General features: G+C 47.2%; 1 protein-coding gene across 5 annotated transcripts in view; it reads left to right on the plus strand.

The window, feature by feature from the left end:
• The window catches only part of atg10 (ATG10 autophagy related 10 homolog (S. cerevisiae)), a 419,083-nt gene that overhangs the window by 87,976 nt on the left and 304,343 nt on the right, over window positions 1-26,764 (plus strand). For 2 of the 5 annotated variants that reach the window (XM_070867041.1, XM_070867373.1), the window contains exon 1: window positions 16,713-16,851. The exons of 1 other annotated variant lie outside the window; for it this stretch is intronic. Coding sequence is in view for 1 of the 4 variants with exons in the window: in XM_070867112.1 (XP_070723213.1) it covers window positions 17,145-17,162 (18 nt within the window). In the remaining 3 variants the exon portion in view is untranslated. Of the gene's footprint in view, window positions 1-16,712; window positions 16,852-17,057; window positions 17,163-26,764 lie in introns of those variants that run through there. 2 more of the 5 variants (XM_070867202.1, XM_070867112.1) reach the window with 2 other exon arrangements.

The raw sequence follows: 26,764 nt of genomic DNA on the forward strand, positions 1-26,764 counted from the left end.
GGACAGTGGCTAATGTATTGGACAACACTAGTCTAACATATCGGGGTGTTTAAACTGTGGAGCGCAGCTGATGAATGGAGACACATACATCTTGCATCAGTTGCACCCCTGTGGTATTAATGAATCTGATGTGTTGCCCCCTGCAGCAATAAAGATGAAAAAGAAAAGTAGATTGTTCTAACTAAAAAAATCTTACAACAATTTAACAAGTGCAAAATTACCCGAGTGCCTTCTGTCCCGATGAACCAAAGACGAAAACCATAATGTTTCTGCAAAAAGTTGATATAAAACAGTGTGTTTGCACTGAAAAACACCACAAAATTTAGTTTTCTTCTACTTCGAAAAATTTAAATTGGGACCAATAAAGTCTGTACACTTCTAAAAGCTACTCTTGATTTTCCATTTTTAAATCTGATTTTCCTGTCAGCTAAGAGGCAGCTAAAGTAGATTTTAACTTCTACACAACTTCAGTGAAGAGCAAGGTACAACATGCCCAAATAAAAACAGAAAATGTTGAACATATTCAGCAGATCAGGCAGCATCTGTGGAGAAAGAAACAGAGTTAATGTTTAAGGTCGATGACATTTCGAAAAGTCATCGACCTAAAACATTGCGTCCGATTTTAACCCCACTTGCTCAGCAGAAACCTGGTGGATGGGCAGCTAAAATCATCCTGGTTCTTACCAGTCCAAAATCTGCCATAATAGTAACATCTGCAATTTTAACCTGCTCTCCTGAGCAGGCAGCAAGGACACACACCAGGATCAAACAGGGGCCTTCTTTACATATGCATGTTGTGGCCCAATGACATCATTGAGACCCGATTGTAATTTTAACTCAGGCTTGAGCGGAGAATCCATCTGGAGTTAAAATTGGGTTGTTAACTGTGTTTCTCTCTCCGCAGATGCTGTCTGACCTGCTGAGTATTTCCAGTATTTTCTATTTTTATTTCAGATTTCCAGCATCCGTAGTATTTCGGTTTTGTATATGATATGCCCAACCATTTTCAAAGAAGTATAAGTCTATAGGGGTGAGGGGAGAGGACATATTACACAAGATGATCCAGGAATTCACAAACACTAATAAACTGGTCTCTTAGAAACAATTCACATTGTTTATTAATGTGCATTGTATTACTATACGATGCACATTAAAAAACAATATCAATTATTCAAAAGATGCAAAATATTAAACAGTTTTGCTGCCTCTAAGGAAGGGTAAAAGGTTATGCAAAACATTCTAGATTGTGACCTAATTTAGGACCAATTAAACTCACCAGCAGAAATTCGTCTAATGCATAAAGTTAAAGGCCTAGAAATTGGATAAAGCCTGAAAACGAGCGGGGGCAGTGCCCAGCACTATTTGCCTGCGCCCGTTCAAAGTGGTGCAGGTAGCATGCAAAATTCGTGCTGCCTGCTCGTTTATATGATTGCAGCGCTGATCTCAACTCTAAACACGCTGCTGATTGGCTTAGTGCTCAACGGGGGGGGGCAATATTGGGCACAGTCCACTGGCCAATAAAGTTTGGCATAGGCTTTCTGCATTATTTAAAAGGGAGGCGCTTTGTTGCAGAAGCACCTCATTGTCAGTCTGAACAAAGCCATTGTCAGGCTCAACAGCCAAGGAAAAGGGCTAGAAGATTTTCTGATGTGGCACTGGAGGCATTGGTACTGGGGTTCCACAGACCCCGTGAGGTACTCTACCCGCAACGGGGCAGGAGACCTTCAAGGTTAAACACAAGAAAGATCTGGGAGGAGATTGCTCAAGCCATCACTGTGTCAAGTGTTGTCCTCAGGACCTGGATACAGTGCCACAAAATGTTTAATGATCTCACATGCAGGAGTGGTCAAGGTGAGTGAGTGCATCATCAAATGCGATATGCCACCACCTGCAGCACAAGTCTCACACACTGCTCAATGCACCACAACCCATCGCTCACCTTCCAACAATCGCTAGCTAACACCATTCATACCTCACAATCATAGCTTTATTTCACCCTCACTCACTTACCACTGCTGCAACATTTACACCCGTATCTCACACTTGCACACACACTGCCAGTTATTCAACCATGGCAGGCACATCACCCTAGCACATCGCACCACACTCAGTGGCACACTTTCCTTTCTCTTTCAGGCCAAGATGGCACACAACTGCCGGGAGCACCAGCAACAGGTGGAGGGGAATCAAGAATTGAGAACCTCATGATCCTGGAGGAAGCAGTGCTCGCAATAATTGGAGGGGCAGTCATGAGTTTGTGGTGAGCAGGGAAGTTGAAAGCATTGCTGATGATGACGGTACGCTCATAACTAATCCTTCTTCTCACATTTCACTTCCCCCTAATCCCACAATCTCTTCTCACTTACAAGCTGCTGATGGTGTATGCATGGATATCTTGTTTCCCCCCTCCGCTCACCAGAGCCTGACTCAGATACCCAAGAACTGCCTGCAGCCCAGCCTGACCCCGACATTGTACATGAGGAGAGTGAAGGAGAAGAGGCACCATTACTCGATCTGGCACTTGCAGACACCAGCTAAGAAACTGGCACTGTAGAACAGAAGCAATATCTGCATGTAGTGAGTCATCGGGCACGAGTGGGCTGCATGCAGCCAGGCCAGGGGGAAAAGGGTAACTCGGATGCCAGCTCCCCGGACAGTGAGTTCGCGCATGCGTTCTGCTGCACAGGACTCAGATGCTGATCTTGATGGGGTACCGTTCAGAAGAAGGGTGATAGGCATGCACACAGAAATGCTTGGTGCAATGGCAAGCCTGCCAGTGAGCCTCTTGTCAGTATTAAGGAGCATGGAGGAGTCCAGCACCAACATTGCACGGGGTTTACGCCAGGATGGAAATAATGGGCAATTCCATTCGAGAACTTGTGGACCCAAACATGATATTGGGTGTAATGGGTGATCTCGTGGCTTCTATGCAGGAGTGACCCAACATCTCAGTGCTGCAGTGAATACACAGACTGCTCTCCTGTAGTCTCAGCTTACTGTGACGCAAGCTCAGACTGATGCCGTTGTGGATGGGTTTCGGAGTGCGGAGTTCGGAGTCCTGCTGTCCTCTCTCAGGATGATAGCATTCGTACTCCCCCCACTGCCACTCCACCAGTGTGCTTGCTGCTGCGTGTCATCCATCCAGCCCAGACTCTGCCGCCCATGCCAAGGTGGTGTAGTCTACAGCCAGGCTTTCTAGGGCCAGAACTGCTCGAGGTTGTCATGCAAAGCCATCAGCAGTGTTCCCCACTGAAAGCCAGCAGCCTTCCACCAGCCATGCTGCAGCCCCAGGGGTAACACTAAGGGAATGCACAAGGGTGATAAGTTGATTTTGTTCTTTTGATTTGAATTTGATAAATTTATAAACTGTGTTTGGAATGTATGTTTTGTGGTGGCTGTCATTTCAGCCTTGTGCCCAGGAGGATGCTGTGATGTTCTGTGACAGAGCGATGGTAAGATGGGGAAGTGGTGAGCAATAGGGATCTGGGGTTTATTCAGTGGAACCAGAGTCTGATGAGGCGCGCACGGACAGCCCGTCTGGAACCGAGATGTTTTGCCTGCTTCATCCCTTCCTCCTCATTCTCATCCTCTTCCTCCTCCTCCTGAGGTGGTCTGGGAACCCGTGATGACAAGTGCTGCGTGTTCATGATGGCCAAGTTGTGGAGCATGCAGCAGACCATCACAAAATGGGACACCCGCTCTGGTGAGTACTGGAGAGCTCCTCCCGAACAATCAAGGCAGTGGAACTGTTGCTTGAGCACTCCGTGGTCTGCTCAATGATATTCCTTGTGGCAGCATAGCTGTAATTATATGAGTGCTGGGCATGAGTGGTGCGGTTGCAGAGTTATCAGCCAGGTGCTGAGTGGATAGCCGTTGTCTCCGAGCAGCCACTCTTAGGTTTGATGTGGTGGCTGGAGGATTGCTGGCACACCGGACTGGCATAAGATGAAGGCATCATGACTGCTGCAGGATACCGGGCATTCATCATCATGATGCACTGGGTGTGGTTGCACAACAACTTCACATTAAGTGAGCAGTGGCCTTTGTGGTTACAGAACATCTCAGGATTGGTAAGCAGTGCCCGCAAAGCCATGTGTGTGCTGTCAATGAAGAAAATGAAGTCCTTTCTCCTGGAGTACAGAGCCTCTGTGACCTGTCAAATGCAGCGATGGACAGTGAATGGATGTTAGCTTTTGTCTCCTGCTCCATACTGGAAGGATCCGGTGGCGAAAAAATAGAGGGCCACGGTGACCTTGAGGGCCACTGGGAAAGCCGTCATCGTCCTTTTCTGAGGCTGCAGGTCTTGTTCCAGAAGGTGGCAGAGTTCTGTGACCGCCTCCTTGGTGAAGCGGAGCCTCCAAAAACACTGCTCCTGGATTAGGAGAAGTGCTGTTGGAAGACCCGAGGTGGGTAAGGCCTCCTGCTGAGAGCCATCCTGCACCTCCTCCTCCTCCCTCAGCGAGCATCTTGTTCTCTTTGCTGCCTCCGTTCCATCTCCCTGCCATACTCGAGCGCGAAGGGGACTGCAAGTAGAACCCCCATGACTTTGAGCAAGTGGTGTGAGCAGAAGCCTTTAAATCAGAAACACGCCATTCTCCACTTGCAGCGACACTCCCTGTCACCTCAGCAATTTAAAATAACTTTAGAAAGCTCCAGATAGTGCCAGTACAAATAAAAGAGCAAGTCAGCCGCAAGTTGTTGATGATCTCTTTAAATAGCACTGCTGGGGCATTAAATGGAGTGGCGACATTGAAAATGGCAGATCATGCATCAAATCAGCATTGCACACTCATTAACGTCGCAGTCTGTCTCATCTAAATATCTGGAGTGAGCGCAGGCAACGGCAGCGTTACCGACCTCCCCATAATGGTGATCGCCACGAGACCCACCGGAAACGAGGTGGCTGCCATTTTTTCAGCAAAGCTGGCCTTAACGTTTGGTTCTGGATCCCTGAATTTCACGGCCAAAGATTTTTTTTAAATTGCAAGTCATGTCTTTATTCCAATCTTTTAGACAAGCATGATTTTAGCGTAAGAGCATACAAAGTATTGTTCCAGCATGTTGCCGTAATTAAAAAGTAATTGAAAAAAATAACACTTGATCATACAAGATCTGTAAAAGATGAATCTACATAAGATCTTTGAGACCATAACTTAATCAGCAAATGCATGCAATCAAGAGACAGTGACACTGGTGCTAGATGCACTATCAATGATGCAATGCAGAGGTTAAGATATTTGGACTTGCTAATGTTGATTGAATTGTATGGGCAATTTTTCTTTCACTATGAACATTATCTCTGGCTGTGTAATGTGTAAAATGTAGTGACATTATCAGGAAAAACCAATGATGCGCATATATTCATAGAATGAGGATGTGCTATGACACACTGGAGCACAGTGCCATGGAGTTGAAGAAAGCAGGTTGGATTGAGGCCCACTCCACAGAGCTCCCAATCTCCATCATGGTTCTGTGGGCATATTCTGGAAAAAGGCCAAATGGCTCTCTCCCCCAAATGGAAGAAGGATATTTTTAACAAACAAGAGGGATGGAGTACAAAAGCAGGGAGGTCCTGTTGCAACTGTACAGTGTATTGGTGAGGCCGCACCCAGAATACTGTGTGCAATTTTGGTCACCTTACTGAAGGAAGGATATACTAGCTTTGGAGGGGGTACAGAGACGATTCACTAGGCTGATTCCAGAGATGAGGGGGTTACCTTATGATGATAGATTGAGTAGACTGGGTCTTTACGCGTTGAAGTTCAGAAGGATGAGGGGTGATCTTATAGAAACATTTAAAATCATGAAAGGGATAGACAAGATAGAGGCAGAGAGGTTGTTTCCATTGGTTGGGGAGACTAGAACTAGGGGGCACAGCCTCAAAATACGGGGGAGCCAATTTAAAACCGAGTTGAGAAGGAATTTCTTCTCCCAGAGGGTTGTGAATCTGTGGAATTCTCTGCCCAAGGAAGCAGTTGAGACTAGCTCATTGAATGTATTCAAGTCACACATAGATAGATTTTTAACCAATAAGGGAATTAAGGGTTACGGGGAGCGGGCGGGTAATTGGAGCTGAGTCCATGGCCAGATCAGCCATGATCTTGTTGAATGGCGGAGCAGGCTCGAGGGGCTAGATGGCCTACTCCTGTTCCTAATTCTTATGTTCTTATGTGAGTAGTTGGAAACAGGATGGAGTCACTGGCAAAGATGAAACTTTTATGGCAGGTGTTGAAAACAATGGTTTTATTCTTTCCAGTATTTAGTTGAGGACATTTTGACTTATCCATGACTTAATGTCAGATAGGCAGTCTGACAGCAAAGAGGCATGTTGTCAAGGGAAGTGGTGGAGAGGTATTATTAGTATACACACAGAAGCTGGCCCCATGCCTTTGAATAATATCACTGAAAAGCAGAATTTAAAGGTGGAAAAAGAGGAAGTTAAGGAGGGATCTTTGGGGAACTCCAGAGGTTCCCCAGAGGCAGGAAGAGAAGCCATTTCTGAAGATTTGCTAGCTGGGTTGGGACAAACAGAAGTGGAAGAATGCAAGAAAAGTACCGTGAAGTTGGACAACAGAGGAGAGGTGGTGGAGGTGGATGATGTGGCCTACCGTGTCAAACATCACTGAGAAGTTGAGAGCAAGGCGGGAAAAGAACCATGGTCACAGTCACAGTAGGTGCTATTAATGCCACACTCAGTCAAATACTGCCCTTGATGTCAAGGGCAGTAACTCTCACCTCACCTCTGGAATTCAGCTCTTTTGTCCATGTTTGGACTAAGGCTGTAATGAGGTCTGGAACTGCGTGGAGCTGGCGGAACACAAACTGAGCATCAGAGAGCAGGTTATTGGTAAATGCCGATTGAAAGCACTGTCAACGACACCTTACATCACTTTGCTGATGATTGAGAGTGGACTGATGGGACGGTAATTGGCCGGATTAGATTTGTCCTGGTTTTTGTGGACAGGGCACACCTGGGCCGTTTTCCACATTGTCAGATAGATGCCAGTGTTGTAACTGTACTGGAACAGCCTGGCTAGCGGCGTGGCTAGTCCTGGAGCACAAATATTCAGCACGACAGCCAGACCCTTAGCCTTTGCTGTATTCAGTGCGCTCAGCCGTTTCTTGATATCACGTGGAGTGAATCGAATTGGCTGAAAACTGGCTTCTGTGATGGTGGGGAGCTCAGGAGGAGGCGGAGATGGATCAGCCACTTGGCACTTCTGGCTGAAGTTGGTTGCAAACGCTTCAGCCTTGTCTTTTGCATTCGTGTGCCGGCCTCCGTCATCATTCAGGATGGGGATGTTTATGAATGTTTGGGATGTTATGCTCACTAATTTCCAGATCATTGCTGATCAAAATTTGAGTACATTAAAATTCCACTTTTCATACATTGCACATGCAATGCGCTAAATCCACCCATATGAAATAGAAACATAGAAACATAGAAAATAGGTGCAGGAGCAGGCCATTCGGCCCTTCAAGTCTGTACCGCCATTCAATATGATCATGGCTGATCATTCAACCTCAGTACCCCACCCCAGCCTTCTCTCCATACCCCCTGATCCCTTTAGCCGTAAGGACCACATCTAACTCCCTTTTGAATATGTCCAATGAACTGGACTCAACAACTTTCTGTGGTACAGAATTCCACAGGTTATCAACTCTCTGGGTGAAAAGTTTCTCCTCATCTCGGTCCTATATGGCTTACCCCTTATCCTTAGACTGTGTCCCCTGGTTCTGGACTTCCCCAACATCGGGAACATTCTTCCTGCATCTAACCTGTCCAGTCCCATCAGAATTTTATATGTTTCTATGAGATCCCCTCTCATCCTTCTAAATTCCAGTGAGTATAAGCCTAGCCGATCCAGTCTTTCCTCATATGTCAGTCCTGTCATCCCGGGAATCAGTCTGGTGAACCTTCGCTGCACTCCCTCAATAGCAAGCACGTCCTTCCTCAGATTAGGAGACCAAAACTGCACACAATATTTAAGGTGTGGTCTCACCAAGGCCCTGTACAACTGCAGCAAGACCTCCTTGCTCCTATACACAAATCCCCTTGCTATGAAGGCCAGCATGCCATTTGCCTTCTTCACTGCCTGCTGTGCCTGCATGCCTACCTTCAATGACTGATGTACCACGACACCCAGGTCGCGTTGCAATTCCCCTTTTCCTAATCTGTCACCATTCAGATAATAATCTGCTTTCCTGTTTTTGCCACCATCGTGGATAACATTTATCCACATTATACTGCATCTGCCATGCATTTGCCCATTCACCTCACCTGTCCAAGTCCAACTGCAGCCTCTTAGCATCCTCCTCGCAGGTCGCACTGCCACCCAGCTTAGTGTCATCTTGGAGATATTACATTCAATTCCTTTATCTAAATCATGAATGTATATTGTAAATAGCTGGGGTCCCAGCATTGAACACTGTGGCACCCCATTAGTCACTGCCTGCCATTCTGAAAAGGACTCGTTTATTCCCACTCTTTGCTTCCTGTCTGCCAACTGTTTCTCTATCTACGTCAATACATTATCCCAAATACCACGTGCCTTAATTTTGCACATTAATCTCTTGTGTGGGACCTTGTCAAAAGCCTTTTGAAAGTCCAAATACACCATATCCACCAGTTCTCCCTTATCCACTCTACTAGTTACATCCTCAAAAAACTCCAGAAGATTTGTCAAGCATGATTTCCCGTTCATAAATCCATGCTGACTTGGACCAATCCTGTCACTGCTTTCCAAATGCGCTGCTATTACATCTTTAATAATTGACTCCAGCATTTTCCTCACCACCAATGTCAGGCTAACCGACCTATAATTCCCTGTTTTCTCTCTCCCTCCTTTTTTTAAAAGTGGGGTTACATTAGCTACCCTCCAATCCATAGGAACTGATCCAGAATCCATGGAATGTTGGAAAATGACCACCATTGCATCTACTATTTCTAGGGCCACTTCCTTAAGTACTCTGGGATGCAGACTATCAGGCCCTGGGGATTTATCGGCCTTCAGTCCCTTCAATTTCCCTAACACCATTTCCTGACTAATAAAGGTTTTGTTATGTATGAATAAAGAGTCTGACTGGATACTGTGAGCACAAAGTAAAGTGTGACCTTAATCTTTTATTGCAGGTTTCCAGAGTGCCTCTCCAGCCTGTGAGGCCGCCTTAAGAACCTGAGCTCCCAAGGGATTGTGGGATTCCTTGGGATTCCAGGGGATGAGCCCTCTGGTGGCTGTACAAAGTATATACAAGTTTACATACATAACAGATTTCCCTCAGTTCCCCCTTCTCGCTAGACCCTCGGTCCCCTAGTATTCATGTCTTCCTTAGTGAAGACAGAACCAAAGTATTTGTTCAATTGGTCTGCCATTTCCTTATTCCCCATTATGAATTCACCTGATTCTGACTGCAAGGGATCTACATTAGTCTTCGCTAATCTTTTCCTCTTCACATATCTATAGAAGCTTTTGCAGTCAGTTTTTATGTTCCCTGCAAGCTTACTCTCATACTCTATTTACCCTCTCCTAATTAAACTCTTAGTCCTCCTCTGCTGAATTCTAAATTTCTCGCAGTCCTCAGGTTTGCTGCTTTTTCTGGCCAATTTATATGCCTCTTCCTTGGATTTAACACTTTCCCTAATTTTCCTTGTTAGCCACGGTTGAGCCACCTTCCCTTTTTTATTTTTACGCCAGACAGGGATGTACAATTGTTGTAGTTCATCCATGTTATCTTTAAATGTCTGCTATTGCCTATCCACCATCAACCCTTTAAGTATCATTCACCAGTCTATCCAAACCAATTCACGTCTCATACTGTCGAAGTTTCCTATCTTTAAGTTCAGGACCCTAGTCTCTGAATTAACTGTGTCACTCTCCATCTTAATGAAGAATTCTACCATATTATGGTCACTCTTCCCCAAGGGGCCTCGCACGACCAGATTGCTAATGAATCCTCTCTCGTTACACAAGACCCAGTCTAGGATGGCCTGCTCTGTAGTTGGTTCCTCGACATATTGGTCTAGAAAACCATCCCTTATACACTCCAGGAACTCCTCCTCCACAGTATTGCTACCAGTTTGGTTAACCCAATCAATATGTAGATTAAAGTCACCCATGATAACTGCTGTACCCTTATTGCACGCGTCCTTAATTTCCTGAAATGGACTGAGACAGGTTTTCACGTGACAGGAATTAAGAAAGGAGTTGCTGCAGTTTTACACTATTCATGCACATAAAAAACTCATTACAATTGGGGTTGTTTCTAGTATTTCCCGTCACTTGATTTAGTGGAGGACAGCAAGCAGAGATGGAGATGTCAGATGGCAGCAAAAGTGTACTGTCGAACCAGCCACTATTGGTACACTCATAATAAAGGATGAAACTGAGTACTGTGTACAATGAGCAAGTGTGACCTTAGCTCCTTAATAAGTCTCCAGAGTGCAGGTACATTGTGTGTGGCCTGCTTATATACTGTGCTCCCAAGGGATCCCTTGGGACTCTAACAAGTGGGCCCTTTGGTGGTCAGGTGTCATGCAAGTTACACAGGGTTAAATACATTACATCACTCTCCCCTGAAGTCAACAGTACACTTATTTACAAGTTAAGATGATCTGGGGCTTTACGCTCCCTTGTCGATCATCTCGGTACAAATGCGGGTGTGGATGGGTTGGTCAGTTCTTCACTGGGCTGTTGGGCAGCCAGCCTTGCCGGGCTGCTGGGGATGATGAGTTCAGCATCGTGGTCAACCATGATGTCAATTGTCACTTGTGTGTGTGTGTTGGAGGGTCAAAGTTGGTGGTGTCCTCTTCGGGTTGTTCGTAGCTGTTGGTGAACCGCAATTTGATTTGGTCCAGGTGTTTTCTGTGCGTTTGTCCATTGGCCAATTTGACCTGAAACACCCTACTCCCCTCTTTGGCTCTGACTATGCCAGTGAGCCATTTGGGACCATGTCCATAATTGAGCACAAACACAGGATCGTTGATCTCAATATCGCATGACATATTTGCACGGTCATGGTACATACTTTGTTGATGCCGCTTGCCCTCCACATGATCATGGAGATCAGGGTGGACAAGAGAGAGCCTTGTTTAGAGCGCCCTTTTCATGAGCAGCTCGGCTGAGGGAACCCCGGTGAGCGAATGGGGTCTGGTGCGGTAGCTGAGCAGCACTTGGGACAGCCAGGTCTGCAGGGAGGCTTCCGACACACGTTTCAAGCTTTGTTTGATGGTCTGAACTGCCCGTTCTGCCTGGCCGTTGGATGCGGGCTTGAACGGGGCAGATGTGACGTGTTTGATCCCATTGTGGGTCGTGAATTCCTTGAATTCAGCACTGGTGAAGCATGGCCCATTGTCGCTGACTAGGACATCAGGCAAGCCGTGCGTGGCAAACATGGTTCGTAGGCTTTCAATAGTGGACGTGCTTACTGACATTATTACACATTCCATCCATTTTGAGTAAGCGTCCACGACAACCAAAAACATTTTGTCTAGAAATGGGCCCGCATAGTCTACGTGGATCCTCGACCACGGTTTGGAGAGCCACGACCACAAACTTAGCGGTGCCTCTCTGGGTGTATTGCTCAGCTGAGAGCAAGTGTTGCACTGGCGCACGCATGACTCTAAATCTGAGTCGATGCCGGGCCACCACACATGGAATCTGGCTATGGATTTCATCATTACCATGCCTGGGTGGGTGCTGTGCAGTTCACATATGAACTTATCTCTGCCTTTCTTGGGCAAGACCATGCGATTGCCCCACAATAGACAGTCCGCCTGCAGGGACAGCTCGTCTTTGCATCTGTGGAACGGCTTAATCGCTTCCTGCATCTCCACTGGAATACCGGGCTAGCTCCCATGGAGAACACAGTTTTTTTTACCAAGGACAGTAAAGGATCCTGGCTGGTCCAGGTCCTGATCTGGCGGGCCGTAACAGGGGACTTCTCGTTCTCGAATGCCTCCATGACCATGAGCAAGTCCGCTGGTGTGCCATTTCCATCCCGGTGGTGGGCATCTGCGCAGTTCTCTGTGCCCGGTCTGTGGCGGATTACATAGTTGTATGCTGACAGTGTGAGCGCCCATCTTTGGATGCGGGCAGAGGTATTGGTATTAATCCTTTTGCTCTCAGAGAACAGCGATATGAGCGGCCTGTGATCAGTTTCAAGCTCAAACTTGAGGCCAAATAAGTACTGGCACATTTTTTTCATCCATAGACGCACGCCAAAGCCTCTTTTTCAATCATACTGTAGGCCCTTTCGGCCTTGGACAAACTCCTGGACGCATAAGCGACGGTTGCAAAATCCCCGATTCATTAGCCTGTTGTAACACACACCAGACCCCGTATGATGACGCATCGCAAGCTAGCACTAATAATTTACAAAGATTATACAGGAGAAGCAGTTTGTTTGAACACAACAGATTTCTGGCTTTCTTAAAGGCAGCCTCTTGTGAATTCCCCCATACCCAGTTGTCTCCCTTGCGCAGCAGCGCATGTAGAGGGTTCAAGCAGGGTGCTTAACCTGGGTAGGAAATTACCGAAATAGTTAAGGAGTCCCAGGAACGACCGCAGTTCCGTCACATTCTGTGGTCACGGTGCGTTCTTGATGGCCTCCGTCTCGGCGTCGGTGGGTCTGATGCCGTCCGCTGTGATTCTTCTTCCCAAGAACTCGATGCCCTGTGCCAGGAAAACACACTTTGAGCACTTCAACCTGAGTCCCACGTGATCCAACCGACTAAGAACCTCTTTCGGATTCTTCAAGTGCTCCATGGTGTCCTGACCTGCAACCAATATTTCGTTCTGGAAAACCACTGTACAAGGAACCGACTTTAGCAGGCTCTCCATGTTCCGCTGGAAGATTGCCGCAGCCGACCGAATCCCGAATGGGCACTGGTTCTAGATGAACAGACCTTTGTGCGTGTTGATGCAGGTGAGGCTTTCGAAGACTCCTTCAGCTCCTGCGTCATGTAGGCTGAGGTCAGGTCCAGCTTGGTGAACGTCTTCCCTCCAGCCAGGGTTGCAAATAGGTCATCTGCCTTGGGTAGCGGGTACTGGTCCTGCAACGAAAAACAGTTAATCACTATTTTATAGTCCCCGCAAATTCTAACCGTGCCATCCCCCTTAAGTACCGGGACAATTGGACTGGCCCAGTTGTTGAATTCCACCGGCGCGATGATGCCTTCACATTGCAGCCTTTCCTGCTCAATTTCCACTTTTTCATGCATCATATACGGTACCGCCCGTGCCTTGTGGTGGATAGGTTGCGTACCGGGAACCAAATGGATCTGCACTTTCACCCCCTGGAAGCTTCCAATGCCTGGCTCGAATAACGATGGGAACTTGCTCAGAACCTGGGTACATGAGGCGTCATCGACGGACGTAAGCGCTCAGATGTCATCCCAATCCCAGCGGATTTTTCCCCAGCCAGTTTCTGCCAAACAACATGGGGCCATCCCCTGGCACAATCCACAGCAGGAGTTCATGTACTGCTCCATCATAGGAGACTTTGACTTCAGCACTGCCAATTACAGGGATTAGTTACTTGGTGAAAGTCCTTAGTTTGGTGTGAATGGAGCTGAGCTTGGACTTGTGTGCCTTTTTGCCCCACAGCCTGTTGAAGGCATTTTTACTCATTATGGATTGACTTGCCCCCGTGTCCAGTTCCATAGATACTGGAATACCGTTCAGTTCAACTTTCAACATTATTGGTGGACACTTCGTAGTGAATGTGTGTACCTCATACACGTCTGCCTCCTACCTACGAGTCTTCAATTCTGCCTGATCCACAGTGGATCGATTTTCCTCTGCAACATGGTGGTTTGCAGGGTTTGCAGCTCGCCTGCACATTCGTTGGAGGTATCCCATTGTTCTGCAACCATTGCACGCATAGTGCTTGAAGCAGCATTGATGGGGCCGATGATCATCTCCGCAGCGCCAACAAGGTATTAACTGCCTCGCATTATCGATTGATGGCGGACTCTGGGTCAATTGTGGTTGGGCCACAGCAGCCGGCGTGTACGTTCTACCATGTACATTTCTGCTCGAGACCGACGTTACTTTATGCACAGTACTGGCCGAAACTTCTTTACTCTGCAAAATCTGTTTGGTGTTGTCGCTGATGGACATAAATGCCTGGACTATCGTTCTGGCTTTACTCAGATTCGGAGTTTCTACAATCAACAGTTTGCAAAGGATTGTCTCATGTCCAATGCCCAGTGCAAAAAAGTCTCTGAGCATTTGTTCTAGGAAACCCTCAAACATACAATGTCCTGCGAGGCGCCTTAGTTCGGCGACATAGCTCGCCACTTCCTGGCCCTCCGATCGTTGACACATGTAGAACCGGTACCTCGCCATCAAAACGCTTTCCTTAGGATTTAGATGCTCCCGGACCAACGTACACAAATCTTCGTAGGATTTCTTTGTCAGTTTTGCTGGGGCCAGAAGATTCTTCATGAGGCCATAGGTTGTTGCCCCACAGATAGTTAGGAGGATCGCCCTTCCTTTGGTAGCGATCTCGTCCCCTTCCAGCTCGTTGGCCACCCAGTATTGGTTGAGTCTCTCCACGAAGGCCTCCCAATCATCCCCTTCTGAGAACTTCTCCAGGATACTGACTGTTCTTTGCATTTTCGCGTGGTTGTTCGTTACCTCGTCGCCAATTGGTACACTCATAATAAAGGATGAAACTGAGTACTGTGTACAATGAGCAAGTGTGACCTTAGCTCCTTTAATAAGACTCCAGAGTGCAGGTACCTCTAGGGTGGCCTGCTTATATACTGTGCTCCCAAGGGATGCTGGGATCCCTTGGGACTCCAACAGGTGGGCCCTCTGGTGATCAGGTGTCATGCAGGTTACACAGGTTTAAATACATTACAACTATGCCACCTATGACATCTACAGCCCCAGACAAAGGTAATGACTGAACAGCACTGTCACCAAAGGCTCAGATTTAGCAGGAGTTATACCACCTGCTTGAGAAAGACCTACAGAAGACCTTAAATGTAGGGTTGGAACTACCAGTGATTATCAAGGTGACCACAGCCTCAATTGTTAAGGGTCTGGCTCTTTTCTGATTAACACAAGGGACACTGCCAATTTGCTGTTCATGAATGATGTTTTAATCAAGAGGTGCAATTACTTAATTTCCTTTTCCACTGACCAGCTACAGCAGTATGACAGCACTGTCTAATTCCACAAAATTGCTGCCTTTTCAAAATTACTGGGAGTGATTGATTGCACCCATGTGGATATGCAGACCACTGGTCATAGTACAGTAGCCTACACAAACAGAATGGGGTTTTGTGCAACTGAAATGTGATCACCAGCACTGTATCATGCCTGCTTCTCAGGCAGCATCTGCAATATTTTCATTTTACTGTAACTCCTGTGCCAGGGTTATTTAAAAGCAACAGGAAACTAGAAGAATGGAAAATAAGAAATAGGAGTAGGCCCAGTCTGTTCTGCCATTCAAGGGCAGCAGGCGCTTGGGAACACCATCATCTCCAAGTTCCCCTCCATGTTACACACCATCCTGACTTAGAACTATATCACTGTTCCTCCATTGTCGTTTGGTCAAAATCCTGGAACTCCTTCCCTAACAGCACTGTGGGAGTAACTTCACAATGGACTGCAGCAATTCAAGAAGGCGGCTCACCACCACCTTCTCAAGGGATGGTCAATAAATGCTGGCCTTGCCAGCGATGCCCACATCCAAGGAACAATTTTTTTAAAAAAAGGCTAACACACATTATTGGTGCTATAACACACCAGCTCAAAAGTGCTACAGCACTATCCTGACAGATGTAGAGCAGGGAGGAACTAGGTGAGATAGTGGATTCCCAACACTGCTGTCCAGCAATGAATTCTTTACCCTGCCAGCAATTGCTAGGCTTACAACTCAAACATGAAAATTACATTTAAAGTTAATAACTAGTTAAAGATGCCATTATTTGATAACATTTTATGGCATAAATCAAATATGCAGCAGTGGATAGTCAGCGTACCAATGCACAATGCTATAGACGGATAGGAAAGGAGGTCACTGCCCGTATCAATTCTGTTTGTGCCTGATAGAAGTGTGGCTACTGGGGAGGTGCAGACTTCAGAGCGGCAGTCTGGTGGGAAAATCAGTGGATGAGTTATTTTGTCCCTTTTCATCATGTATCTTCCAACAGAAATGTGCTCATTTGTAGAGGCCTGGGAGCAGATTTCCTGGTCACTTGCAAGCTGCAAATATTGTATTGGAAAAGGATGGAGGGCAGGTGGGGGAGGTAGGGCCTAAAAGAGGGATGACATTAACTTATTAAAACTTGTTTTCTTTAAAAAATTGTAATTATATATACACATTTATAATTAAATCTGTGACCTGACCTTCACAGTCTATGCAATTTAATTTTCTTTCTGCATTCAGCAAACTTTCTTTTTTTGTTTATCGTTTTATATGTTGCAGAATTTAAAATCACCTGACAAAATCTTTTTGAACAGACGGACCTGATAAGAGAGAAAATGACATAGGTTCAAACAGCTCTGCGGCTGGCTTCATTTTTTTGGAATTATCCCGAAATATAAATGCTCATTACATCTAATAGTATTTTACATTGTATGTGACTGAAACACGGGATGCACCACATCTTTAAATATGCTGCTGGCACCCAACTTTGTTGTGGCAAGCCACTGCTGTCAGACAGTGGGGGAGGAAGAAGCATTAACTTCAACAGCTGTTTCTTGACCCCGGCTGTCAGTCTTCCCAAGAATAAATTTTTGGAGTGTCCCATTACAACCCTGTAGGGGATTATAAAATATCTAAAGCCCTGCTTGCTACAAGAGGAGCGCCAGAAAAACCGCCGCGACAAATTGCAAGGTAAAAAGCAATGCAAGAGCTTGCATTTGCAGTCGGCAGCGTCGAGACGGAGTAACTTTTAACGCAGCACGGCTGCGTGTTTACAATGTGCGTTTCCCCTGTTGGGCGAATGCAGTTAGAGGGAGTCCTGCACAGACTACAGTAATTCCCCTGCAAGGGCGACTTGAAACCGGCTGCGCTGAATAGCATTTACTCTTCCCGCTGCCTCCCGCCGCAGCAGCGCGACATACCCCGGAAGTTTAGCCCTTCACTGCTCGCGAAACTTTCTCCACACTGCCTGTTTTTTTTTGGGTATGTGCTGCATCTTTTGTGTATGTGTGACTCCATCACTTACTCTTTCTTTCTTTATATATAAGAGCACCATTGGTTTTGTGCATTTTGCAGGGTGGGGGTGAACCAGTCCGAGCAAACAATGAGATCTGAGCTACTGTTCCAAACTGCTCGATGCCCCATTTATTTTTTACTTGTGAGTTAGCAGCAGTCATCCGTACATATATTAATTTAAAAAACACCAGAACAGACATACTATTGGAGATTTTTTTTCCAGTTTTGCAAAGGGTGGCGGATGGGGTTGTATCTAATGTGGTTGTAAATAATTAGCTTACCAGCGATTCTCACTGATGGGTGGTTACATCTAAAACCTGACTAAATCAAATATGTGTTGTATATCTTGGGTGGTGTTAAATTATCCTAGGTTAATTACTATAGGTTGCAAATGCAATGTCTTTCATTGCTGAATGTCATTAACAAAATGACTTGCTTTTGCCCCATTTATTGTCCTTTTTAGGTGCCAGCACTGTATTTACAATAAGGATTGTACTGTACTGGTTCATTTCTGGAGTACAATATGGCTCAACTATTCTTGATAGATATTACTCTTGCACAAAATTATAGCTTTTGTGCTTTAGATCACTCCCTGAGGTTTGATGTTTTATGAAGATGAGATGATGTAAAATGTTCTTACTCTCTCAGGGCAAAATGTTTGTATGTGTTCTCTTTGTATATGACAAATGAGAGGTGTTCCAGATCTGGCCCTTGTAATTTTTATATTATTACTTGTCCATACTTTAGGGAATGTATTCTTCTCACATTTTTTGGGGAGGAAGAACATTTATTACTGGTAAATGGCAAAGGATACTAATGACCATGCAAATCTTTGAGGTATAAATATTATTATTGTTTGTAAGGGCATATATATGTTTTGCCTCTCAGGAAATCAAAGAAAAGTATGTATTGTTCTGAGAAAAAACAGTTCTTTACTTGGGTGCCTTTTAAAATAGTTACTTGCTCGCACTAGTCAGGGGGTTAGAAATAAATGCGTTTAGATTGTGGCTGCTAAGGTGGAATGTATACAATGTGTTCATTCATTATGTATTTTTCTGCTCTTCATGAGGGCCACCTGAATGCACAGAGCTCCTATAGCTGGGACAGTAGGTTGGCCAGATCATGGACATTTTTGTAACTGTTGATAGTATTCTGTGTGTTAACAAGAGGTGTGCCTGCATCTGAAGTGGTGGAGAAATGCAGGCATTAGCCATTGCTGTGCTTTTCTTCATAGTTGATGATGTAAGTCCCACACTCAAAAGTGAACCTATTATAACCCCTTTAGGACATGTCTATTTTCAGGTTGACTTGGTCCTACAATGTTAGAATATTTGGCTGCCATTTGGGGAAACTTGAATTCAAATATCGGTCGCGTCTCAAAGATGTTTTGCTCTGGCTTCACAAAGCAGAGTAGTTTTAGTCTGGTAGGACTCGGTCCGGAGGAGGAGATAAGTTGTTTGAAGAGTCGTTCTCTTGTGCATCACTTAGCTGGACTTTCAAGACACTTGATCAAACAATTACCTTGAGTGAAATAAAAACAGAAAATGCTGGAAATACTCAGCTGGTCAGGCAGTATCTGTGGAGAGAGAAGCAGAGTAACTCTGTTTCTCTCTCCACAGATGTTGCCTGACCTGCTGAGTATTTCCAGCATTTTCTGTTTTTATTTCAGATTTCCAGCATCTATAGTGTTTTGCTTTTGAATTACCTTGAGTGCAGTGATTAGGTTTTCCCAACTTCCAATCTGCGTAGAATATTGTGGATTGAGAAAGGGGGAGGCAGTGGGAAACTGATTAGAAATAAAACAAGTATGGTGATTTCCTTCGCGTCAGTTGAGTGATTTTTTTTTGAGAATGTAATTTATAATCTCCAACATCTTCCGCTGAGGTGAATTTGCATGCCCTGTTCAAACTGGAGAGCCATTTGGTTAGTAGTAGGCTGTTGGTGTAGCAGCAGGTGGTATTAATTTAAGAGAAACATGGAAATATTTTGTCCCACATAGGCCTGTGACAAATTCTAGCTGCTAGTGTTTCAGGTAATGTTTGGTGATTGGAGTACTTTGGTAGTTGACGTCCAGCTGTTAGAACATAAGAACATAAGAAATAGGAGCAAGAGTAGGCCGTGTGTTCATTCATTATGTATTTTTCTGTTCTTCATGAGGGTCACCTGAATGCACAGAGCTCCTATAGCTGGGACAGTAGGCTGCCCAGATCATAGACTTTTTGTTGTTGTTGAAGCTTTTTGGTGGACATGTATATTATGACTTGTGGTGAAATTTCAGAGTGAGACATCTTTTGCAAACATTGTTTTGGTGTTATGTGTAGTTTTGTTTTCTCTCGAAATTGGTGGCTTTTGTTGGGCTATGGATCCGTAGGCACTTGCTGCTTCAGGTACTTTATTGATGTGGCCTTTCTTCATGTATAAGTTCAGTGAGTGAATTGTAACAACAGAAAAAGAACTTGCAGATATATAATGCCTTTCACATCCTTCGAATACCTCAGTGCTTCACAACCAATGAATTATTCTTTGAAATGTGATCATTGTTATGAAGGAAATGTAGTAGCCAACAGTAAGGTCCCAAAAACAGCATCGAGAGGAATGACCATTAATTTTTTTTGATGGTATTGGTTAAGGGATGAATATTGGTTGGGACACTATGAAAATTCCCTAAAATTCTTTGAGGAATTATATGGGATCTTTTACATCCATCAGAATAAGCGGATGGCACATTGGTTTAAAGTCTCATCCAGAAGACGGCACCTCTGACAGTGCAGCAATCCCTCAGCACTGGACTGAAGTGTCAACCTGTGCTCGGGTCCTGGAGCAGTGTTTGAACCCATGACTGTCTGATACAGGGGAGTACTACCAACAGAGCAAAACTGACAATCTAATCCAAAATGATTTCATTTAAACAAACTTACCAGTATAAACTAAAACATTCTCGTGCCCAGGTCAAGTAATACACAATTTAGGTGTCCCTTCATATGAGCCATTTCCCTTGTGCATAATTTGCTTTGTTGCTCGAACACATTTGTCAACACCAGTCCAAGTATGTTTGTGTAGCTGCTATAAAGGGTTAGAATTTGCATAGCACCCGTTTGGGGCAATAACTTTTGTGGGAGTGCAAAAGTATCGCTGGGCGGTAACGATTTGATTCTGCTGGGAACTTTCGCTTTAGTGCTCAATAGGGAAGTAGAGCACTAAATCAAACGCTACCACTTCTCTTGGAGCACTAAAGGGAGATAGAGGGGCGGTATCGGTAGTGCTGAGCAATGTTCAGGGCAGCGCTGCCGTCCGTACAAGCTCCTCGTCATTAAAGGGAAGGGTCAACGCTGCATTGAGGGCATCTTCAGGCTGTATCTGGTGGGGGATGGCACCTACACTATACGTATAGGAGTGCTGCACACTCTACGAAAGTGCAGGGCTGAACAATCAAAAACAAAAGAAAACAGGAAGCTCCAGAATGGGGACATAAATACATTTTGACCGACCTGACCACCACTGTTTTTAATTAGCGCTCCCCAAGTGGCCAGCCAAGTTGACAACACCTCCTGCAGCTGCCTTTGTTGACACCCGCAATGCTGCAGGTGGCGGAAGCGAATAATGCATCCGGAGCGGTAACAGGCCACTGCGCACCGGATGACGTCACGATCTGCGGAGTGCAAGAGATCGAGGCAGTAAGTTTTAGTGCCAGCGCAAACCCACCAGGTCGGTAAGCCCTTAGCACCTCGTTACCGCACCTCGGGGACACTAACGGGAGGCACAAATCAGCCCAATTTCTCTCCCAAATTCACCAATGCATTCCTGTGTCAGCTGCGCCTCAGTGGGTAGCACACTCGCCTCTGAGTCATGATGTTTTGTGGGTTCAAATCCCGCTCCAGGGACTTGAGCACATAAATCTAGGCTGACACTGCAGTGCAGTGCTGAGGGAGCAGAGGAGTGTCCTGGCCAATATTTATCCCTCAATCAACATAACAAAACAGATTATCTGATCATTATCACATTGCTGTTTGTGGGAGTTGCTGTGCGCAAATTGGCTGCTGTGTTTCCCACATTACCTCTACAACAGTGACTACACTCCGAAAGTACTTCATTGGCTGTAAAGAGCTTTGAGACGTCTGGTGGTCGTGAAAAGCGATATATAAATGTAAGTCTTTGTTTCTTTCATCCTGAGTTTTACAGAGAACAATCCACCTCTGGGTAGAATTAAAATGATGGCAAGGCTGTGGAGCTAGCTGTTGAGCTTTGTCAGTGATGGTGCAGGGACAGGCAGTGGAACCTTGCCTGAAGAGCTGGAGTCACCTTATTCATATTAGTAAGGCTGAAGGTGTGATTTTCGTGGGAGGCAGTGCTGCGAGGTAGATGGGGTATAATAATAACTCTGATTTGCTTGAGCGAAGAGCTAAATATCTCCAAGTGTGTATCTGCAGCCATTGAGAAATCTGAAAGAGGGATTTCTAAGTTCTAGTATATGTTGCAATGTTTCCTTCAAAAGGTGGATTTCAGTCTAGCTGGATCATTCAGTTGTCGACTTTGTAAAAGGTGACCAAGCCATGGGGAAATTTGTGTTGAGATCTTTGACAGCAATGTATAAATTAGCATAACTTTTTTCAGTTTTGGTTATGTGAAGCTTCCTATTTTTTAAGCATTTTGAATTATTTAAACAAAAAGTACTGTGTGTGTGGAGCAAGCAATGTATTTGCAGCTTTGTGTGCCTGCATTCCTTGGTGTTCCTCTGTTTTAAAGCTGAAAATTTCCCTCAACCTTTATTGCAAACGAACAAACAATGATGTTGCTTTTAAAATAATGGGGTCCTTTATGAAAGGTAGAATGTCTCTATTTTAAATCTGTTCCATATCAAAGTTAGGGTGAATGAAGTTTTTTTTAAATATTCCAGTTCCGTGTATGTTGTATTTTTCTGCTTCCAATCTTCATTGCCTCTTGCAGGTTGATTTGTCTTTTCCTATTGTCCCAGTCTCCTGGAAGATTTTGGTCCATTCCCATTTGTTTATTAATCAGTTTCCAGAAGATATTTTTAATTTTCTTTCTCTCCGAGATAGTCTTTATTCCTCCGTGTGTGTATCATCTTCCTTCCACCACTTCTTTGCCTCTATTTATTAGATACAATGGGAAATCTCGTCTTTGTGCTCTATGCTGGAAAATCACACACATTCATGTCGTTAAAGCAATTTTATGTAAATACATTGATACCAAGGCAAAGTAAAAAATTCTCTTCAGTATTGGCAAACCTGAACAACAGTAGTTTCCAGTTTCTGAATAACATCAGTGTATTTATCCTTATATCTGCAATTTTTATTTTATTATCTTTCTTGCTGCCTCTGACCCTTTTTTGCCCTGCTGCAGCTTTCTATTTTGCCTAGTTTCCTGTCTGCAACACAGGTATTTTTTTTTAAACAATGTCTACAAATCTCCAGTGAGCAACAACGTGGATTGGGCTCTTGCCACTCTTTACTGGTCAGTTTGGCCTGTTTCATCAGAAGTGGACCAGGAGTAGAGGTTTAGGCCTGAGGTCCACAAATTGTTTTGCTTGCTTCCCAGTAACAATGTTCTTCACACAGAGTGTCAGCTGGGCCGTGCTGTGGTGGGCAGGGGTTTGGGCTGTTGTAGTGCAGCCTGCTAGTGAAAATGGGTATATCCTAGATCAGTTCTATTGTTGAGGTCTGGTGGGGTGCATCAGGGTATACAAGAAGGGAGGGGGATTATTTGGAAAATGGGATGGGCAGAGGCATTATGTGAATTTTTGATTTGATTTTGTTTTTTTTAAAGGAGTGTATATAGTTATGTGAATGGGAACAGTCATGGTGAATGGTGTTTTTGATCTGGGTATCTGATTATACCCAGTTTTTAATGGACCAATAAGGGTGACCAATAAACAACTTGATAAATGCCCAACTCACTTGTATAATAATTTAAATGCAAGTTCTACTTCAACCAAGTGAAACATACTTCAATAAATCTTAATATTATCGATGTCAATCAGAAACTCTATACCCTGTGGCGCTCACCGATTGCGGACGGTCCTGAGCTTACCAGAGGACAAACGCATGTTACCTTTCCAGGGCCAATCAGACACTGACAAAACTGCAGCAGAGACAGGCAGCCACTGGCGAGCATTTTGAACCTGTGAGGGAATCTAGTTATGTACCGACTATCTTAACAGTCCTGTGTATTTTGTACAATTTGGTGAAAGTGGAAGCATCTCGCGCTCTCTCTCTCACTCTCTCTCTCTCTCACCTTTCCTCAATTTCTCGCTCCCTCCCCCCCACCCTTTACCTTCTTTCCTCTCCCCTCCCCTTGCTCCCCTTCCATCATTCTCCCCTCCCACCTTCAGACGCCACTCTCTTTCCCCCCCCCCATTCCATTCTCGTCCTTTCGCCCTTCGGGGTACAACTCCCCTACCCCCCCCCACCTCCTCCCCCTACCCCTCTCCCCCACCCTCTCTCCTCCCCCCCCTCCCTCTCCTCCTCCCCCCTCTCCTCTCCTCCTCCCCCCTCTCCCTCTCTCCCCCCCCTCCTCCCTCCCCCCCTCTCCCTCTCCCTCTCCCCCCCTTCTCCTCCCCCCCTCTCCCCTCTCCCTCTCCCTCTCCTCCACCCCCCTCTCCTCCCCCCCTCCCTCTCCTCCACCCCCTCTCCTCCTCCCCCCCCTCCTCCTCCCCCCCTCCTCCTCCTCCTCCCCCCCCTCCTCCTCTCCTCCCCCCCGCCTCTCCTCTCCCCCGCCTCTCCTCTACCCCTTCCTCCCCCCCTCCTCTCCTACCCCCCTCTCCTCTCTCTTCCCCCCCTTCTCTTCTCCCTCCCCCCCCTCTTCTTTTCTCCCCCCCCCTTCTCTTCTCCCTCCCCCCCGCCCCTTCTCTTCTTCCTACTCCACTCCCACTCCCGTGATGTCTGCACATAAATCTAGGCTGACACTCCAGTGCAGGGCTGAGGGAGCACTGCACTGTTGGTGGTGCCCTCCTTCAGGTGAGACATTAAGCCGAGGCCCTGCCAGCTCTCTCAGGTGGACATAAAAGATCTCATGACACTATTTCGAAGAAGAGCCGAGTTATCTCGAGAAAGATGCTATATTAATGTGTCTTTCAGCCCCCTCACTCCCTTGCCCCCTCATACCTTCCCCCGCACCCCCATCCCTTGCTCTCTTTTCCTCCCCATCCCTCGCTCCCTTCTCCCCCCAGCCCTCTCCCTCTCGCCTCCTCGCCCGCCGCACCCTGCTCGCTACCCCCTCCCCTTTCCTCTCTCCCCTTGTCCCCGCCCTCTCCCAGCGCACTCACTCCCCGTCAGCCCGACCTCTCTCGCTCCCCGCCCGCTCTCGCTCTTTCCGCGCCCGCTCCCTCTCTCGTGCCCCCTCTCGCTCGCGCCCCCCGCCCGCCTCGCTCGCGCCCTCCCCACCCGCTCTCGCCCCCCCTCTCGCTCGCACCCCCCCTGCCACCACTCTCGCTCGCGCCCACCCACCCGCTCTCGCTCGCGCCCCCCCTCTCGCTCGCGCCCCCCCCGCCCGCTCTCGCTCGCGCCACCCCGCCCGCTCTCGCTCGCGCCCCCCCCGCCCGCTCTCGCTCGCGCCCCCCCGCCCGCTCTCGCTCGCGCCCCCCCGCCCGCTCTCGCTCGCGCCCCCCGCCCGCTCTCGCTCGCGCCCCCCCCGCCCGCTCTCGCTCGCGCCCCCCCGCCCGCTCTCGCTCGCGCCCCGCCCGCCCTCGCTCGCGGCCCCCCGCCCGCTCTCGCTCGCGCCCCCCTCTCGCTCGCGCCCCCCCGCCCGCTCTCGCCCCCCCGCCCGCTCTCGCTCGCGCCCCCCGCCCGCTCTCGCTCGCGCCCCCCCGCCCGCTCTCGCTCGCGCCCCCCCGCCCGCTCTCGCTCGCGCCCCCCCCCGCCCGCTCTCGCTCGCGCCCCGCCCGCCCTCGCTCGCGCCCCCCCGCCCGCTCGCGCCCCCCCGCCCGCTCTCGCTCGCGCCCCCCCCGCCCGCTCTCGCTCGCGCCCCCCCGCCCGCCCTCGCTCGCGCGCTCTCGCTCGCGCCCCCCCGCCCGCTCTCGCTCGCGCCCCCCCGCCCGCTCTCGCTCGCGCCCCCCCCGCCCGCTCTCGCTCGCGCCCCCCCCGCCCGCTCTCGCTCGCGCCCCCCCCGCCCGCTCTCGCTCGCGCCCCCCCCGCCCTCGCTCGCGCCCCCCCCGCCCGCTCTCGCTCGCGCCCCCCCCGCCCGCTCTCGCTCGCGCCCCCCCGCCCGCTCTGGCTCTCTCTCTCTCTCGCTCTCCCCACCCGCTGTGGCTCTCTCTCTCTCTCGCTCTCCCCACCCGCTGTGGCTCTCTCTCTCTCGCTCTCCCCGCCCGCTCTGGCTCTCTCTCTCTCTCTCTCTCTCTCTCTCTCTTTTGCTCTCTCCCTCGCTCTCTCCCTGCCCGCTCTCTCCCTTTATTGTTTTGTAGCAGCATAGACAACTATACAAAATCACTTGCAGACGTTTAGCATTTTGAAAGTTGAGAAGAAATTATTAGGGGTTCGTAAAGTTCAGTCCACTTTATTTTCTCCCTGGAAGTTTTATTCCTTATCCTTCATGGTTATGCTGTTCTTGCTGGCCATTGTTATGAACTCTACAGAGGCAAGAGAGGAATGGCCATTAAGAGATTACATATCCATATCTGTTTCATTGGGTAGGCCCGCTACTTTTGAAGGAGCATTGGAGCCCCTAAAAGTTTCTTCCCCATAAGTTTGCCTGAATTCATAGTTAACTGCACACATCCTTGAGCTTATTCTTTGCATTCTGTGCAGCTGACCAGACAATATCTACAGCCAATATTGAGATTGCCAACTATATTACAGTGGATGCAATGTCCGGGTTAGAGCAAGGGTAAAAGTGGTGACACAGCATAAGAAATAGGAGCAGGAGTCGGCCATTTGGCCCCTTGAGTCTGCTCTGCTATTTAATAAGATCATGATCTTGGACTCAGCTCCACTTCCCTGCCCACTCCCCATAACCTTTCACTCTCATCATTCAATAATCTGTCTATCTCCGCCTTAAATATATTCAATGACCCAGCCTCCACAGCTCTCTGGGGCAGAGAATTCCATAGATTTACTACCCTCAGAGAAGAAATTACTCCTCATCGCAGTTCTAAATGGACAACCCCTTATTCTAAAACTATGCCCCTTAGTTCTACATTCCCCCACGAGTGGAAACATCCTCTCTGCATCTACCCCGTCAAGTCCCCTCAGTATCTTATATGTTTTAATAAGATCACCTCTCATTCTTCTAAACTCAAATGAGTATAGGCCCAACCTGCTCAACCTTTCTTTATAAGTCAACCCCTTCATCTCCAGAGTCAACCTAGTGAACCTTCTCTGAACTGTTTCCAATGCAAGTATATCCCTCCTCGAATAAGGAGACCAAAACTGTGCACAGTACTTTAGGTGTGGTCTCATCAATACCCTGTACAGTTGTAGCAGGACTTCTCTGCTTTTATACTCTATCCCTCTTGCAATAAAGGCCAACATTCCATTTGCCTTCCTGATTACTTGCTGTACCTGCATACTAACTTTGTGTTTCGTGCACAAGGACCCCCAGGTCTCTCTGTACTGCAGCATATTGCAAACTCTCC

The sequence above is a fragment of the Pristiophorus japonicus genome, chromosome 1 (genome assembly GCF_044704955.1).
Source record: "Pristiophorus japonicus isolate sPriJap1 chromosome 1, sPriJap1.hap1, whole genome shotgun sequence".
Classification (NCBI taxonomy): domain Eukaryota; kingdom Metazoa; phylum Chordata; class Chondrichthyes; family Pristiophoridae; genus Pristiophorus; species Pristiophorus japonicus.